We start from the raw sequence: 18,017 nt of genomic DNA, 5'->3' as shown, positions 1-18,017 counted from the left end.
GAGGGGAAGTTCACCCCTCTCCCTCACCTCGGGGCTCTCCCCTCTGCGCTCCCCTCCAGCTAGTGAACCTGTGTGGGCAGCGAGCAGCAGCGGCGGCAGGATACCTACCTTCTTCCTTGCGTTCTATCGCCGCCTTCTCGCTCTAGCAGCTGACGTCACTTCCGGAACTCCCCGCCGACTGTGGGCAAGGCTTTCCCCTCATGCTGCCACCCCTCCAGCCCCCAAAAAACGGCCCCGAGCGGGCCCCAGGGGGGGGCCGGGCCCCCCCGCGGGCGCAGGCGCTGCAGGGCCTATTGTTACGCCCCTGGATGAGTCGGATCACTCGACTCACAGGAAAGAACCAGCCAATCCCTCATGAACCGGGCTTCACTAGTGTGAAGGGAAACTTCTGACGATTCTCCTCACACGCAAACAGAAGGGGACAAGTAAGCATGATGTTATTGGCCGGGCAGACTTGGAGTGAGAGGGAGGGAGAGCTGTTGTCTCTCCCTACTCATAGTAACATGCTGCATAACTTGCACTGAAGTTGGGGAGCATAAAACAGTATAATCCACAGCTGCACTCGGCAAGAGGCATCACCTCTAGCATAATGGTCTGCCCCAAAAACCCGTCGCCGTCAGTTTGTTCAGGGGACGCTGTCTGCAAGGTATATTAAAAAAAAGACACACTGCACAGCAGAAACATATGCTGTGTTCGTTCTGACTCATATTGCCATATTGATTAATGCTGCTTCCAGAAATTTAGATACTTTAATAGTATTCCTTTAATAAATAAAATTGCTTATTCTTACCGTTTTCATTTATAAATGATTTAGTCACTGTTTGCCTATTGTAAAGTCTTGCCTCACCCTGGTTGACATTCTAAGGGAATCTTAAGTGAGTGACATGATGAGATAGACGTGTATGTACAGTTCCCAGCACACAAATAACTATGCTGTGTTCCTTTTTTTCTCTGCCTGAAATAGTTTATGTATGCAACTGAACTGTTTTTCTCCAGTCAGGATCTAGTTGGACTATAACGTCCCTCACTAATATGGAATTATAGTATCTCCCCAGTAAAGTACTTTCCTGGCATAGAACTGAGCTTGTGAGAGTAGTGGATAGATAAACAAAATACCTGAATAGTTAATCTATGTTAGCACTCTGAGAAAGGGAACAGAATGTTTCATTGAGCTAAGACAAAATAATAAATCTACTTTTTAAAATGTTTAAACATAACATAAAACCGTGATATACTTAAAAGTCATTTTTTTAGAAGTAGGAGGATAGATACAATTACGGTATTTATTTTCACTTAAGTGTCACTTGAAGTTTGTCAATCAGTAGAGTGGAGCTCAATTATCACTGCAACAATTTGGGCGCTGGGGATTGCCACTAGAAGAATATCAGTAAATTGCCAAAAACTCTACTATTGATCGGTGGCTAATTCCGATATTAGAATATTGGTAATTTTTCTAGATTCTTTACTATCACTAAACATGACTCTGTTGTCACTCTATTGTCACTTGAACCTTCCCTCTGTCGATGCTTACACTAACCGACCCCCCATTCCGCAATATCCACCATCACTTATCTCTACCTTATTCTCACACTAATCCTCACTCTACTCAAACCCTCTACTGATATTTTATTTCAATATTGTTTGAAATGAGCCTAGTATTTAACAGATGTTCATCACTCTTATATTTTTTACACAATTATTACATCTAACACTTCTAATAGCCTGTGTGTTTAGGGAGATGGTTTCAGCCTCCTGGGTGTTATTTAGAATTCTCATTTTCAGTTTGGACTCATCAATTTGTGTTTGTTACTTTTTATCACTAACTTTCTGTATCATACCCTCAAATATATCTATTTACATTTTTACAGAAGGTATTTGACCTGAAATTTGATTCTAGTAAATACATTTATTGATTTTGTCCTCACTGTGTAACAATAAAACCGTTCATTCACTGTGGCAAGAATCAATAAAACAAATCTGTGTGAGACTGGCAGGCAAGCTGATCTGCTATTACTGTACATTTGCGGTTTGCGCAGCAAGTAAAGGTGTTCTCCGTCCAGAGGCAGAGTCTTCCTGTTCCACCCGGACGCACATTCAGTCTAGTAATGCCTTTCAGCACAGACACCTGTCACAGAACAGCAGCAGACACCTAGCTGTGACTCACGCACTAGAGCAGGGCATGACTCAGTAAAATTAACAAATGTATCCCCCTCAGCCTGTTGCTGGGGCTCAGCAGGGAGCAGGCCATCATTTGGAAAGAAAACCGTTTTGCCAGCTTTTTGTAGTCAAAATATTAGTCATAATTTTCCCTGAGCTGCTGTAAATGCGTCAGCGTGTCGGCTAAGATGTCTGCGAGTCCCTGCTGGCCTGGGAGAGATGAAAGAGGCGCCTGCAAATCTGAATACCAAATCTGTTCATTACTTTTCCACACTTAGTTATTATTATAGCACTGACCACACTGATACGGTTTGTACAGCATATGTGCTTATTAGGATCATGGTCTTTTCACGGATGGAATTATACCTTACTTCTACAAGGTTTATAGCACTATGCACATTGGCAATGTCCTCAGAGCCTTTCTGACCCCAGGCAGACCCAGAGCAGGATCATCCAAGAGGCACCCTAGGCAGGTACCTGAGGCCTAGTGGGTGGAAAGTGGTACAGCTGCCACATTCTTTGACCCTATTCTTACTTTTGCTTACCAGAAAGGCTATCATGGGAAAGCGAAAGCTACTAATTTGTCTTGGGCCCAGTTAAAGAGATACTGAGCAGAAGCCATGGATTTGCATATAAGCATACCCATGGCTATTTAGTAAAGAAGGGACACTCACCAACCCCTTCAGTAAGCGCTCCTGCTGCCCGGGTGGGCGCTATAAATTACATAAGTACAGGAGTTTTTTTTTGTTTTGTTTTAAATCGGTATAGGAGCTCCTGTGTCGGCTAATGTAAAATAAATACCTTTTAAAGTGGTCCCAAACTCTTGTACAGCACACAATGAAATGTCTTTATTCCACTTACTGTATAGTTGCTGCATAAATGCAGTTCTCTGTATTCTGTGGTTGTTAAGGCAAGATCAAGGTGTCTAAATAGTTATTTTCGGCAACCATGAATGAACTGTGGGAGAGCTATTATGAGGCAGCTCTCCATACAGTAAACACTGAGACGTAACCCTTCCAGAGATCTCTGCAAAAGTGGAAACAAGTTAAACTTCAGCATTTGAATATTTACATAATTGTAATGAAGACCTTTATTCCTTAAAGAGAACCTGTACTGAGTAAAAATATTTAAAATAAACACATGAGGTAACTTCAAATGAACATTGCATAGTTACCTTGCCATCAGTTCCTCTCAGAAGCTCACCATTTTCTTCTGACAATGATCCCTTCCAGTTCTGACAATATTTTGTCAGATCTGAAATATATCAGTTGCTGTCAATTATATATCAGTTGCTGTCAGTTATAGCTGAGAGGAAAACTGATGTACCAGGTAATGTCCATGTTTCCCTATGGCTCAAGTGGGCAATGTTACAGTTTAACTGTGTGCTGACCAGAAAGCTGTTATGGGTAATGGCCATTTTCAAAATGGAGGACGGAAAATTCCCTTGATCACAGTGAACAAACAGGACACGGGACAGGAGAAAGACACTGAGGAGTAGACTACATGGAAGGTAAGTATGACTTGTGTATGCTTATTTTGACTTTTGTCAGTTCAGGTTTTCTTTAAAGGTTGTTATGCCATGGCTAATCTTTTTAGAGCAGAGAGAAAGTTTTGAGTTTAGTTCCACTTTAAAGCACCAGATCAGGAACCTTGGTGCTGCAATCTTCTGTAAATCTTCCATTAATCTAATGCACTATTGCAGTCAGAATAACATGATAATGCAGAGCTGAACAGGCCCAGTCGCAGCCTGCCATTAGCTTCTTCAGGCTGAGCTGCATCCAATCAAGTAAGCAGATTTTAAAATAGATTACTAGTTGCAGAAACCAAGTTTGACACAAACCATTATGCTATTGGTAAGCGAAGTGATTTAATGCACAAAGGGACAGCAAAGCTCACCGTTTCACTATCTGCACAGAAAATAAGCAAAATGATCAAATTCCTTTATTTATAAAAATGTCTGAAATATGAGGAGTGGCTCCATAGTTTTATTACAGACCGAGAGATAATTAACAGTTGGGATCAAACGTCAAAAAAATGTACCATGTAGGTGAAGTTAGGTGTATGACTATATATATACGACTAGAGAAGTACAATGTTGCAAATAATTCCAGCTTGCATGCAAATTAGAGGAACTGTAATGTCAGTATAGTAGAATGCAGTAAATAATTCAGGATACCCACTTTTACAGAAATTGTCCTGGTTTCACCATCAGAAACCATTCCTATATGTATTTTATAATATATTTGATATTTAGCCCCACCCTCCTGGTTATGCTTAGCCTAGTCTATTTAGCTACGCGGAATTCTGCTCCCAGTGTATTGTGGGAGACCAGGGATTATTTTCACTGGCTTTGGAATTCTCAGAAACAAATACTCTGCAAAGGTCACATGACAGGACTAAAGATGTCATCACCTGTGATACATTTTAGAATGTAAATCAAGGAGAGGAAAGATTTTATAATGGGCAAACACTGACTAAATAATCTATAAATTAATATTGTAAAAACAAAACACAAATTTATTAATCACTTTATGTTATTTTTAATACAGCTCCTCTTTAATGGAAATTATAACAGCTTGAAATTGGGCCAATCAAAATTAACAGATGTTCATTTGCATAAAATCTGCATATGTACCAGAATTAAAAGCATTTTATTAACTAGTTCTATGTACAACACACAAATAGTGAGAAGGTGACAAATTTTATTGATTGCAATAGAGCGAGCAGTCCCTCTAGTGGCTGGATATGATACTACTGTAACACTTTTATTATTATTACTAGTGACCTAAGCCCATTTAATAACAGGCTCTTGGTCTGTCACAGCCGCGCACGCCTCCGCCTGCCGCGTGCGCATTCGCGCCCGCGTGCTTGCACACTCCCACCATGCACTCACACACACACGCCCGGCCGGCCCGCCTCCTGGCCCGTCCTGTCCCAACGGCTGTGTCAGTGCAGGACGTGTGCAGTAGTGCAAAAGCACTGACACAGTCACATGAGATGCAGGGACACTTGTATTTTATTAGGTTTGATTATTATTATTATTATTTATATAACACCATCTTCCCCAGCGCTTTACAGAGTATATTGTCACTAACTGTACCTCGGAGGAGCTCTTAACCTAATCCCTGCCATAGTCAAAATCCCTCTCCATCATAGTCTAGGGCCACTTTCTAGGGGAAAGTCAATTAACTTACTTGTATGTTTTTGGGATGTGGGAGGAAACTGGAGTGCTCAGAGAACCACACAGACACAGGAGTTCACTCAAACTCCATGCAGATAGTGCCATGGCTGGCATTCAAACCAGGCAAGGCGAGAGTGCTATCCACTATGCCACCGTGCTGCCCGTATGCACAAACACATCTAGGCACTAGCTACTGGTTAACTAAGCAGACACTCCCAAATCCGATTACCCCTGTGCACAGTGCTAATTTGGTCCCTGCTTATGCCACGTTCAAGGAGAATGAAAAAAGGAAAAAAACTGTTAAGTTGAATAAAAAGCCCATGTCTTGTCATATGTGAGATACTACATGGGGCAACAGAATCTCTGTGTCTGCGTGGGTTTCCTCAGGGCACTCCAGTTTGCTCCCACATCCCAAAAACATACAGATAAGTTAATTGGCTTTCCTCTAAATTGGCCCTAGACTATGATACATACACTACACGAGCCATACATAGACATATGGAAAGAGCAACTGATTTGTTTTAGGCCCGTTACACGCTGACGGCATACGTCCGTCTCCTATGTCGCATTTGGGTGGTTGTGGTTTTAATGGGGAATTTTTGAGGGTTGGTAGTGGGGGGATTTACAAAAGCTTATTCCATAACTATCTTTCTCTTTTATTATTAAACAATTTTTGATCCTTCTAACTATAATTGTTGTGAATAGTATATTACTGTGTACTGGTTGCCACAGGGGTGACAAGTGCCTAAAACAAATCAGATGCTCTTTCCATTATCCTTAAGGAGGCATCCTCCCACTTGTGGTTTTACTCTATAGATAAATCTTTTTCTTTTTTGTGGTTGGACATTTGGACATACTGCGCCCCCAATCCTTATAATTGATTTTTCATACATAGACCTATGACTATGGTAGGGATGGTATGGTACTATGGACTATGGTAGATTGTGAGCCCCTCTGAGGGACAGTAAAGTGACAACACAATATACTCAGTACATCGCTGCGGAAGATGTCAGTGCTATATTAATACTAAATAATAATAAAGGTTCACAGTGGGAGAAATGTTCACTGTAAAAACAGAAACACAAGGGAATGGAAAAGTTGCATCGCCTGTTATGCGACCATTGCGTCGCAAACAGTGAAACATACATTCAATGAAAAGTATGCTTCACTGCCACTGTTAACATTCACATTATGGTATAGCTCACTGTGTTGGGATACCGTATTCCGCTGCATCCCACTGCACCGGATGCATTCTGAGCGTTGCATAGGCTTACTATTGCAGAGCGATTTTATGATTTAATATGCTCCTGTTACACCACACTAAAATGCCCCACTGTGAACTCTGACTGCAAACACAAGGCTACAGTGGGATGCGAAAGTTTGGGCAACCTTGTTAATCGTCTTGATTTTCCTGTATAAATCGTTAGTTGTTACGATAAAAAATGTCATTTAAATATATCATATAGGAGGCACACACACTGATGTTTGAAAAGTGAAATGAAGTTTATTGGATTTACAGAAAGTGCGCAATAATTGTTTAAATAAAATTAGGCAGGTGCATACATGTTGGCACTGTTGTCATTTTATTGATTCCAAGTTATTTGGGCATTACAAGGGCCATTATGCATGGAGGAAAAAGAACACAGCATTCCAAGAAAAACACCTGTTACCTACAGTAAAATATGCTGATGGTTCCATCATGCTGTGGGGCTGTGTGGCCAGTGAAGGGACTGGGAATCTTGTCAATGTTGAGAGATGCATGGATTCCACTCAGTATCTGCAGATTCTGGAGACCAATGTCCAGGAATCAGTGACAAAGCTAAAGCTGTGCCGGGGCTGGATCTTTCAACAAGACGACGACCCTAAACACTGCTCAAAATCCACTAATGCATTCATGCAGAGGAACAAGTACAACATTCTGGAATGGCCATCTCAGTTCCCAGACCTGAATATAATTAAAAAATTGCGGTGTGAGTTAAAGAGAGCTGTCCATGCTCGGAAGCCATCAAACCTGAATGAACTAGCGATGTTTTGTAAAGAGGAATGGTCCAAAATACCTTCAACCAGAATCCAGACTCTCATTGGAACCTACAGGGAGAGTTTAGAGGCTGTAATTTCTTAAAAAGGAAGATCTACTAAATATTGATTTCATTTCGTTGTTTTGTTCTTTGTCCTGGTGCCAAAATTTATGCACCAGCCTAATTTTTTTAAACAATTATTGCACACTTTCTGTAAATCTAATAAACTTCATTTCACTTCTCAAATATCACTATGTGTGTCTCCTATATGATATATTTAACTGACCTTTTTTGTCGTAACAATCAACGATTTATACAGGAAAATCATGACGATTAACAAGGTTGCCCAAACTTTCGCATCCCACTGTATCTTCTCTTTCAGTGTTTCAGCCTTACTTCAACAGAAGTTTATATCTCACATGCCAGTCATCTGCCAAAAGAACTTGGCTTTGTATTATATATATTACTTCCAAAGATGCCAACGTTATTATGACTAAAATGCATTTGTTTCCATGTGCACATGATTATGTATATACTGACTGATTGGTTTTCAACAGAATGCAGAATTTCGAGAGTTTTTATTGACCAAACTCATCAATGCTGAACACGCCTGCTGCAAGTCTGACAAGTTTGCCAAACTTGAGGTAAATCATCTTAAAATGATGGCACAAATAAACATTTAGTAAATACAAAACTATAACAACATGATTACAGTATTACAAACCCCAAATAAGTAAAATAATTTCACCTCCCAGGGATCTGGGAAAATCCTCCAGACCCCCAAAGTGCAACAACTGAAGAGTAAGGGGGGGGTATAATGTTAGAAATTTCAAATTGTCAGTGCGCTGTAAAAGTAAAAATCTCCACTAGCAGCCAGAAACACACAAAGGTGCTGCATCCGGTATTCTGGAATTGTGTCAAAACAGTTTGGTGCTTGAATAATAAAAGTTCAAGACCCCAAGTGTTGGATATACTGTATATTTTTTTTGTAGTAGGTTCAATAGTTGGTCATTTAGTTAGGCAAACCTGAAAATGGGTTGATCAGGTCAAAGAGGACCTAGGATGAGGTGGGAAGGGGGCAGGAAAGGAACACAGACAAGGAAGCCACTGTGTGTAGTCCCTGGATCATACAGCATCAGTAGGTCTTACTTGAAGCTTAGTTTATCCATCCAGACCACATCATCTGGGAGTAGGCTAAGTGGATCCAGTTAGAGGAAGAGTGCTGGTCCCCCTAGGATTGCATCCTTGACTTACCAATGCCTTGCTGGCCAGACAAGGTTGTGCAGCTCCTGAGTCCTGAACTCTGGCAGCAGAAGCTTCGTACTTTACCTTGTTACTGCTTGGGACAAGTCCTCCTCACTTCCTGTCCAGTTTAACTGAACTGCATGGCTACACCGAAGAGGAAGTGAAGAGGAACTGTCCCGTCTCTGGAACAGGGTAAAGTATGAAGCTCTGCTGCCAGAGCTTCTCTGCACCCAGGACCAACACCCCCCACAACAGCCGAGGTAATGGAAGGTATTTTTACCCGCTGGTCATGTAATATACCTGCCAATCAGAGGAAACAGAGGTTAGCTGAGGATTACTCTCGTCACGGCTGATCATTGGAGCAATGCAATTGCATTTAGCAATCACTACTATGCAAAACTGATAACAAATTGCAATCCCTTGTCTTCTTAAATGAGACCTATTAGCACAACAGCTGGGCAAATAGAATGTTTAAAATGAAGCCAGTTACTTCCATTATATAACTATGTGATTTTTTAAAAAAAGATAATGCTGAATGGCTTTCCTAATTTTTGATGGTGCATTATGGGAGGAGCATAATTGGTTTGCATTTTTTCTCTGATGTAGGACCGGACAAGGGCGGCCCTGTTGGACAATCTGCATGATGACCTTCATGTGCACACACAGGCTATGTTGGGCCTTGGACCAGAAGAAGACAAGCTAGAGAATGGAGCTCATGGGGGATTCTTAGAGTCCTTTAAAGTAAGTTTCAGAAGAAACCCAAAAGGACAGTCTGCAACAAAATAAATGACAGAGCCTGGCATAAATAGGTCGTTTTGTAGTTATTTTTCCGGATATTTTTAACTGTTTACTTAAAAGCTGTTCTGAGCTGTCCTGTCCGGATCCATCTTCTGTCCTGTGCTGGAATAACTGCAAAATAGACAAACATCAAATTAAAAGTCAATAAAATAGCCTCCCCCTAAAGCACAGGTGTCATACACAAGGCCTGTGGGCCGAGGGCGGCCTTCTTTGCAATTTTATGTGGCCCTCCAGTGCTTTAAATATACATCATTGTAAGCAGTAAACAACAGCACACTGCCTTCCCATACAGAGGAGCACATCGGTGACATGTTTCTAGGCGAAACATTGTCAGTTTGAGCCGGGGTGCAGCACAACCCTCGGGACCCCTCAGCAAAATGAACATGGGGCTCCCCCTCTGGGGATCCAAACCCCCTCAGCTGACCTAAAGGACTATGGAGAAGTGAAGGCTAGCATCTTACCCCGGGTCGCATTTCATATTGATCCTTTTCTGCTGAAGCAGCACTAGGGCAGGTAAATATTAAACTGCTCCACTGCGCTACTCCGCAGAAGGGAGGACGGAGCAAGCCCTCCAGGTCTGCTAGAGTTACGCCACTTAGTTTGAGATTGTTCAGTCGTTGTGCAATCTTAATATACAATTTTGCCTGCGACTTGGACTATGTTTTAGATTTTGGTCCTTATGTGATTGAGTTTGACACCCCTGCCCCTAAAGGATAGAAAAAGCACTGTCCCTGCTGATTTGCAAGCTACCATGTAAAATCAGGGGAGGTACATATGTTCTTAAAGTCACTGCTGCATTGGAATAGAGCTTCAGGGCTAGTTCACAGTGCTCAGTTGCATTGCAGAATAATTCTGCATGTCAACTCACTGCCCATACAATTCTATGAGCCTGTTAGCAGTACTGCTTTGTAACTGATCACGCTATTCTAAATCGCTACATGCAGGCTTTATGTTAAAGTCTGTGTCCAGTCTCCATGGCAGTTCACACTCATTAGAGCACGTTATAATGCATGCGTTATACAACTGACTATTGTGAACCTAGCCTCAAGCAATGGTAATGTTAGAGATGGTCAGTGAGATGTGAATTGTATGCAATTCTGAATTGGACATTGCTTTTGACTGGCCCAATCCCAAGTTGTATACGATTTGCATTACATTTGCACAGAGTGTATTAGCGTTTCACTGACCATTTTTAGACAGTATTAAAGAGAACCGGAGGTGGGCTTCTGACATGATTATTAGGATACAGAGGCTGGTTCTGCATACAGTGCCCAGCCTGTGTGTCCGTATAGTACCCCCCTGCGCCCTGCTGTCCCCAATATAAAAACCGCTATGCTAACGACACACAGATTGTCGCTAGCTGGCTTTTTACCTTTCTACTGCCATTCACCACCGTTCCCCCGCCTCCTGCATATCGCCACTCCCCACCTGCGCCCCTTCCCTCCCCGCCTTCATAAGTCGATTGGAGGAAGCTTACAGCGATGTGGAGCGCGATATGCAGGAGGCGGGGGAGCAGCAGGGGGATGGCAGCACAAAGGTTAACAGCCATCTAGCGACAAGCTGCATGTCACTAACGTGGTGGTTTTAATATTGGAGGACGGCAGAGCGGGGGGAAGGGGGGGGGGGCTGGGGGAGCACTATACGGAAACAGAGGCTGAGCATTATATGCAGAACCATCCTCTGTGTCCTAATATTCATGTCAGAAACCCACCTCTGGTTCTCTTTAATGGTACTGCTGTATAGAAGAAAAAATAAAATTTTGACACTCTTGAGAATTCCTCCAAGGAAACCAGAGCAAATATGCAAAACCCTATAGCAAGCCCATTTGCTAACAACCTAATTCATACTTTGATCAGCCAGAACTTTAAAACCATCCAAAACAGTTCTGGCCTTCCAAGGCATGGATTTCCCAGGACCTGAGAATCCATCCTGAGGTATCTGGCATTCAAATGCAAACAGTAGGTTTGCAGATGTCATACACACACTAGATGAAACTTAGCCGAAGGGCAGCCGATAACATCAGACTCTGTTGAGAATCCTGCTCGTATACAGTAGCCCCCAACCCCTCTTAGCCAAGAGCATTTTTCTCTCCACTCACCCCAGCCTTTGTGTGACATCACACAATAGAAAGCATGTCCTTTATAAGAGCAAAAATATGCAGGGATTAAATCTCTACATTAGGCCAATATACATAGTGAGACAGTATCCCATATAGACTGCTGAAAAGTGAACCATTCTTGACTATTACTTTGCAACAGCCAATAGAGGGTATTTATTTGCTTGCCATGTATATATGCCTAATGTAGACATCTGTCCACAGTGGTTGCTGTAAGAGCCAAAAGGCTGTCATTTTGTTGTGTGATACGATGTAATGTTGTATGTATAGATAGTTTTTTGCACTATAGCACACGGCACTTCAGCACAAGCACTTAGTGTACCCCTGACAAAGCCCCTAATTTTAGGGGGTGAAACATGTAGGGTTGTTCTGTTGGGTGGTGTAACTTTATCTGTCTTGCAGTGTGTAGTGAGGTTAAACCTCGGTGACTATTACCTCAATCCACTGCTATGTCATTATCACAACCAAGTGCGAAGAGACTGCTGTTCCTGCAGACAGAGGGACAACAACCAGGGAATGTCTTACTTTAATGGTTGGGTGCTGCCTATTACTACTTTTTCTATTATCACAACCAATGTCTTTTAACAACCTATGGTTTTGACATAGTTATTAAAAGTTAAGTTTTAGACCTTCAGTCTTCTCCAAACTTAGGTATCTCTTGTGTATTTAAGATTAGCTGCATGCTGGTTTCTGGTCTGGGATTCAGACACTAAAGAGACCAGCAGGATGGCACCTCCATATTCTTTTCACTTCAGTTGCCTTTAAAAAAACACCTTTTAGGCTGCTTTCACAGTGAGACGTTACAGGCGCACGTTAGTGCAGCCTGTAACGCACCCCACCGCACAACAATGAAAAATCAATGGGCTGTTCACAATGCCCACTTTGCGTTACACAGTAACGCTGCACGTTCGTTTGAAGAGCAGCATACTGTTCGTTCTAGCGGCTTAAGCCGCGTTAGACTGTTTGCACATGCTCAGTATGTTTTTTTTTTTTTCATTTCAGGTTCGGAGAGGAGGCTGGGAGAGGCCACTACGTAGCCAGGCACATGGCTACTTGACATTCACTGCACTTGCAGTGTTTACTTCTTGGAGAGGCTGCTAATTGGCTGGCGGGACCAAGTGATGCAGAGAGCTCAGCTCACGTGGTCTCTGCAGTTCCTCCAACAGAGCAGGCGCACCAAGAGCTGCTTGTAACGCAGGCTCTTGGTAGCATCCTACTCCAACACCACCAGGCATTGCGTTAGGGGCACGTTATTTGCCCTATAACGTCCCCTAAACGCAACGTCTTGGTGAGAAAGCAGCCTAAATGGCTGTGTAGGATTATAAGTGTCAGTATTTCAAAACATCAGTCTCTTCATCAGGCATGACAATGTGACACCATGCTTGATGAAGAGGCCTGAACCATCTAGGAAGAATCCTTTTCTAACCTGCTCAGTTAGCCAAAGAAAGGTATCATTTAGGCTACTTTCCCACTAAGACGTTGCGTTAGGTGCTTTGTTAAGGTCGCATAACGTGCACCTAACGCAACACATAGTGGGGTTGTAGCTGGACGTTACATTGAGCCGTGTTGAGCAGCTCTTCACATGTCCTGTGATGCCGTGATGCATACTCTTGGACGCATGCGGCATCACGTGGTCCCGCCGGCAAATCGCCGCACAGAACGGCGCTCCAGGAAGTAAACACTGCATGTCACACATGCAGTGAATATTAATTAGCCATGTGCCTGGCCGAGGAGGAGGAGGGGGAGTCCTCCTCCTCCAATACTACTGAGCATGTGCAAACAGTCTAACGCGGCTTAGCCACGTAGAACGCACAGCATGCAGCACTTTAAAATAACGTGAAGCGTTACAATGTAACGCAACGTGGGCACTGTGAACAGCCCATTGATTTTTCATTACTGTGCGATGGGCTGCGTTACAGGCTGCACTAACGTGCGCCTGTAACGTCTCACTGTGAAAGCAGCCTAAAAGCACACCTGAACTGAGAAGGAGATATAGAAACTGCCATATGTATTTCCTGTATAATAATACTCATTGCCTGGCAGTCCTGTTGATCTATTTGGTTTCAAAGTATCTGGTAGGGATGGTCAATGAGATGCAAATAATTTCGAGTTGATTCAGCATTATGCACATTTTGTATGCAAATTTTTGGAGCTTGAACATGAACCAATCAAATCCTGCTTAGGAAAAATGTAACTAGCTCATTTTCAAGCTACATAAATTTGTATCCAAAATGTGCATAATCCTGCATCACCTCAAAATTATTTGCATCTCATTGACCATCACTGTCGAACACACACCTGAAACAAACGTGGCTAATCCAGTCAGACGTCAGTCAGAAACATCTGATCTGCCTGCTTATTCAGGGTCTGTAGCTAAATGTATTGGCGGCAGAGGCTCAGCAGGACAGCCAGGAAACCGGTATTGTTTAAGGAAATAAATATGGCAGCCTCCATATCCCTCTGAGTTCAGGTGTCCTTTAACACTACATTTTTCTGCATCTCATAGCGTCTAAAACACAGTACAACACCCTACTATTATTAGTGCCACAAAATGATATAATTTGTAAGGTAAATTTCTATGTAAATATGATTTGTTTTTGTTTAACCACTTCAGTACCAGCAGTCTCTGCCCCCTTAAAGGGACACTTAAGTCAAACAAAACAAACGAGTTTTACTCACCTAGGGCTTCCAATAGCCCCCTGCAGCTGTCCGGTGCCCTCGCCGTCTCCCTCCGATCCTCCTGGCCCCGCCGGCAGCCACTTCCTGTTTCGGTGACAGGAGCTGACAGGCTGGGGACGCAAGTGATTCTTCACATTCCCAGACACATTAGCACCCTCTATGCTGCTATATGGTATATGATATATGCTATAGTAGCATAGATGGCGCTATTGTGGCCAGGAACTCGAAGAATCACCTGCATCCCCAGCCTGTCAGCCCCTGTCACCGAAACAGGAAGTGGCTGCCGGCGGAGCCAGGAGGATCGGAGGGAGACGGCGAGGGCACCGGACAGCTTCAGGGTGCTATTGGAAGCCCCAGGTGAGTAAAACTCATTTTTTTTTGTTTGACTTAAGTGTCCCTTTAAGGACCAGAGACTGCTGGTACGGTAAAATGCAGTTTCCCGACGAATCACCGCACATACTCGCACTCTTGCCGGTCACGGCGCTCCCTCATCGCTGCAGGCTCCTCTCTCTGCCCACTCTATGACGGCAGAGTGCTGACAGCCGGTCAGGAGCCACTTTCATTGGCACCTGACGCTGTCTATCAATGGGAGCCAATGTGATTGGCTCTCTGTGATCACACGGTCAGGAGCCAATGAAAGTGGCTCCTGACCTGCTTACAGAGCTCTGCCGTATTATAGAGCGAATTGTGGCAGGTTCAGAGCGGCGGTATTGGTGCTAACGGCGGGGAAGCATTGTTCATCAGGACGTTGAATCTACGTCCAGTCAGAGCGGTAGCACCCCCTGCTGGATGTAGATTCAAACGGTCTGGAAACCGTTAAGAATGAAAGACACTGTTATATACATGTCTAGGTATACTATCTGTTTGCTGACAAGTAAAACCCTTTTTTCCCTTTTCTAAACAGAGCAATGATTTAAAATGAGAAATATTTCACCTTAAACATGATCATGTATACAGAGTGCTGTCTCTAATTGACATCCCATGACCAGATGGCATGTTTGAGTACTGGGATCACTGCCAGCCCTGACATTTAACGTGGATGCTAACATCTGTAGAATGGTTAATTAAAGACTACAGCTCTGACTTTAGCAGTATTTAGATTTCAAAACCCAGCCTTTGAGACTGATCAGCATTTAAACCCCCGTGGTAGCTGAGGCTCTTTGGCAGATCGCGGCTGGCATTGCTATCTGGCAAGGCTTTTGACTTGTAATAACTCGCTAGACACACTATAATTGCTTGAGAGTGCAGCCTGCCCTACAAGGCCATTTTCAATTACATTTTCATTTTAGACAAATAGGGTGTTAGAAAGTAATATGTTATTCTCCAAAGAATTGGAAAATACAGTTGCCTCTGTTAAATAATAATATAGACTGGTTAAAGGGGTTATGTAGACTACCGTATATACTTGTGGATGAGCCAACATTTTTATATAAAAAAATGTGGGCAAAAAGTTAGGGGTAGGAAAAAAATGTGTTGTATGTGTGGGATCCCCTCAGTTAGAGTGACCAGATTTTTGTGGGCCCAACCTGGGATGGGGAGGGGACAGTGGGGAAGACTGAGGAGCGGGTAGCGATGAAGACTGGAGGGGGGGGGGCTGCGGCGTGCGCAGCGCGCCGTGTCGAAAAATGGGCGTGGCCATGACATTGTATGGGCGGAGCTAACGTAATGATGTAACAGCGAGGCATAAGAAAGCAGTGTTTACGCCATGATGTGGACAAACGAGACTTTGCATCATGGGTGTGCAGAAACTGTGTGATGCTAATAGTATACCGTAACCACACAGCAGCAAACATAGCCATGTATGACCATTAAATAATAAATGCAGTAACGGTTACCCCGGACACCAGAAAATAAACGCAATAGGCAACATGTCAGCACAAAATAACCGCAATGCGGGCAACATGTCAGTATAAAATAAATGCAATGCGGGCAAACATGTCAGTACAAAGTAAACGCAATGTGGGCAAACATGTCAGTACAAAATAAACGCAATGCGGGCAAACATGTCAGTACAAAATAAACGCAATGCGGGCAAACATGTCAGTACAAAATAAACGCAATGCGGGCAACATGTCAGTACAAAAGAAACGCAATGCGGGCAAACATTTCACCAGAAAAGAAACGCACTGCGGGCAAACATTTCGCCAGAAAAGAAACGCACTGCGGGCAAACATTTCACCGGAAAAGAAACAATGCGGGCAAACATTTCACCGGAAAAGAAACAATGCGGGCAAACATTTCACCAGAAAAGAAACAATGCGGGCAAACATTTCACCTGTAAAAGAAACAATGCGGGCAAACATTTCACCTGAAAAAGAAACAATGCGGGCAAACATTTCACCTGAAAAGAAACGCAATGCGGGCAAACATTTCACCAGAAAAGAAACGCACTGCGGGCAAACATTTCGCCAGAAAAGAAACGCACTGCGGGCAAACATTTCACCGGAAAAGAAACAATGCGGGCAAACATTTCACCGGAAAAGAAACGCACTGCGGGCAAACATTTCGCCAGAAAAGAAACGCACTGCGGGCAAACATTTCACCGGAAAAGAAACAATGCGGGCAAACATTTCACCGGAAAAGAAACAATGCGGGCAAACATTTTACCTGTAAAAGAAACAATGCGGGCAAACATTTTACCTGTAAAAGAAACAATGCGGGCAAACATTTCACCTGTAAAAGAAACAATGCGGGCAAACATTTCACCTGTAAAAGAAACAATGCGGGCAAACATTTCACCTGTAAAAGAAACAATGCGGGCAAACGTTTCACCTGTAAAAGAAACAATGCGGGCAAACATTTCACCTGGAAAAGAAAGCATTGATTTACTCACCTGGCAGAAGTCTCCGGCCTCTGGCGAGCTGCTCCTGGGACCGTCTTACTTCTCCTGCAGTCTCCCACGCTGACAGGGCTACGGCAAGATGGTGCCCGAAGCCCTGTACTGGAGACACAAATAGGTCTCCAGTACAGGGCTTCGGCAGCCATCTTGCCGTAGCCCTGCTCTGCTCTGCCGGTGTCGGAACAGACACCGGAAGAGGAGACTGGAGCGGGGCTGCAGGCAATGAACTGGCACGGCGTCTATAGACGCCACTGCCAGTTCATTGAGGAGAGAGTAGCCAGAGTCCCGAGGCCGGGACGTCCCGCTGCTGAAAGCGGGACGTTTCCCGGGACCTCATTAAGCCTGGGACAGCGGACCCCGAATCCGGGACGTCTGGTCACTCTACCTCAGTCCCACCATGCAGATTCACCTTAGAAATGTGTATGTGCTGTAAAAAAAACCCACAAAACTGGTTGGAAGCATACAAGCAGAAATAGCGACCTTTACAAGCTACAGCAACACTTCTTACATCTTCCTTGCAGCTTCGAGTTTCCCATGAGAGCTGAGGGGCTTACGGTCATGTGACCATAGCAATGCCCGGTAACTCTCCTAGAGAGCTGAGGTCCTCACTGTCACGTGAGCGTAGCAAAGCCCTGGAGCTCTCCTGGAGAGTTGAGAGGCTTATTGTCTCGTGACCATAGCAAAGCCCTGCAGCTATCCTGGAGAGCTGGAAGCTGTGGGGGACATGCAAGGACTGCTATTGGAGCCGGGACAGATAACTATGATAATTGGCATGCTTGGAACATGCTGCCTGTAAATTCAGTGCATGAGGTGCTGGGGAATGGGGTCGGGGGGTGTTAACCTGGGGGAAGGGGGAACTTATTGATAAGTTACATCACTTGCGTGATTTTTTTTTGGTGAGGGGTCCACTTATTTGCAGATGGAACTAGGCGTATGTACTGTAATAAGCAAGACGTTTTGAATCAGGATGATACCATTTCAGAA

At 43.7% G+C, this 18,017-nt stretch overlaps 1 protein-coding gene across 13 annotated transcripts in view; it reads left to right on the top strand.

The window, feature by feature from the left end:
* RAP1GAP2 (RAP1 GTPase activating protein 2) overlaps positions 1-18,017 on the top strand; it is an 863,455-nt gene that overhangs the window by 761,566 nt on the left and 83,872 nt on the right. For all 13 annotated transcript variants that reach the window (XM_068270219.1, XM_068270220.1, XM_068270217.1 and 10 more), the window contains 2 exons: positions 7,914-8,000; positions 9,208-9,342. In XM_068270219.1, the coding sequence (XP_068126320.1) occupies positions 7,914-8,000; positions 9,208-9,342 (222 nt within the window). The remainder of the gene's footprint in view (positions 1-7,913; positions 8,001-9,207; positions 9,343-18,017) is intronic.

Source organism: Hyperolius riggenbachi, chromosome 2 (genome assembly GCF_040937935.1).
Source record: "Hyperolius riggenbachi isolate aHypRig1 chromosome 2, aHypRig1.pri, whole genome shotgun sequence".
NCBI classification, from domain to species: Eukaryota; Metazoa; Chordata; class Amphibia; order Anura; family Hyperoliidae; genus Hyperolius; species Hyperolius riggenbachi.
The sequence above is the reverse complement of the archived record's forward strand: the minus strand, read 5'-3'. Positions and strand labels throughout refer to the sequence as shown.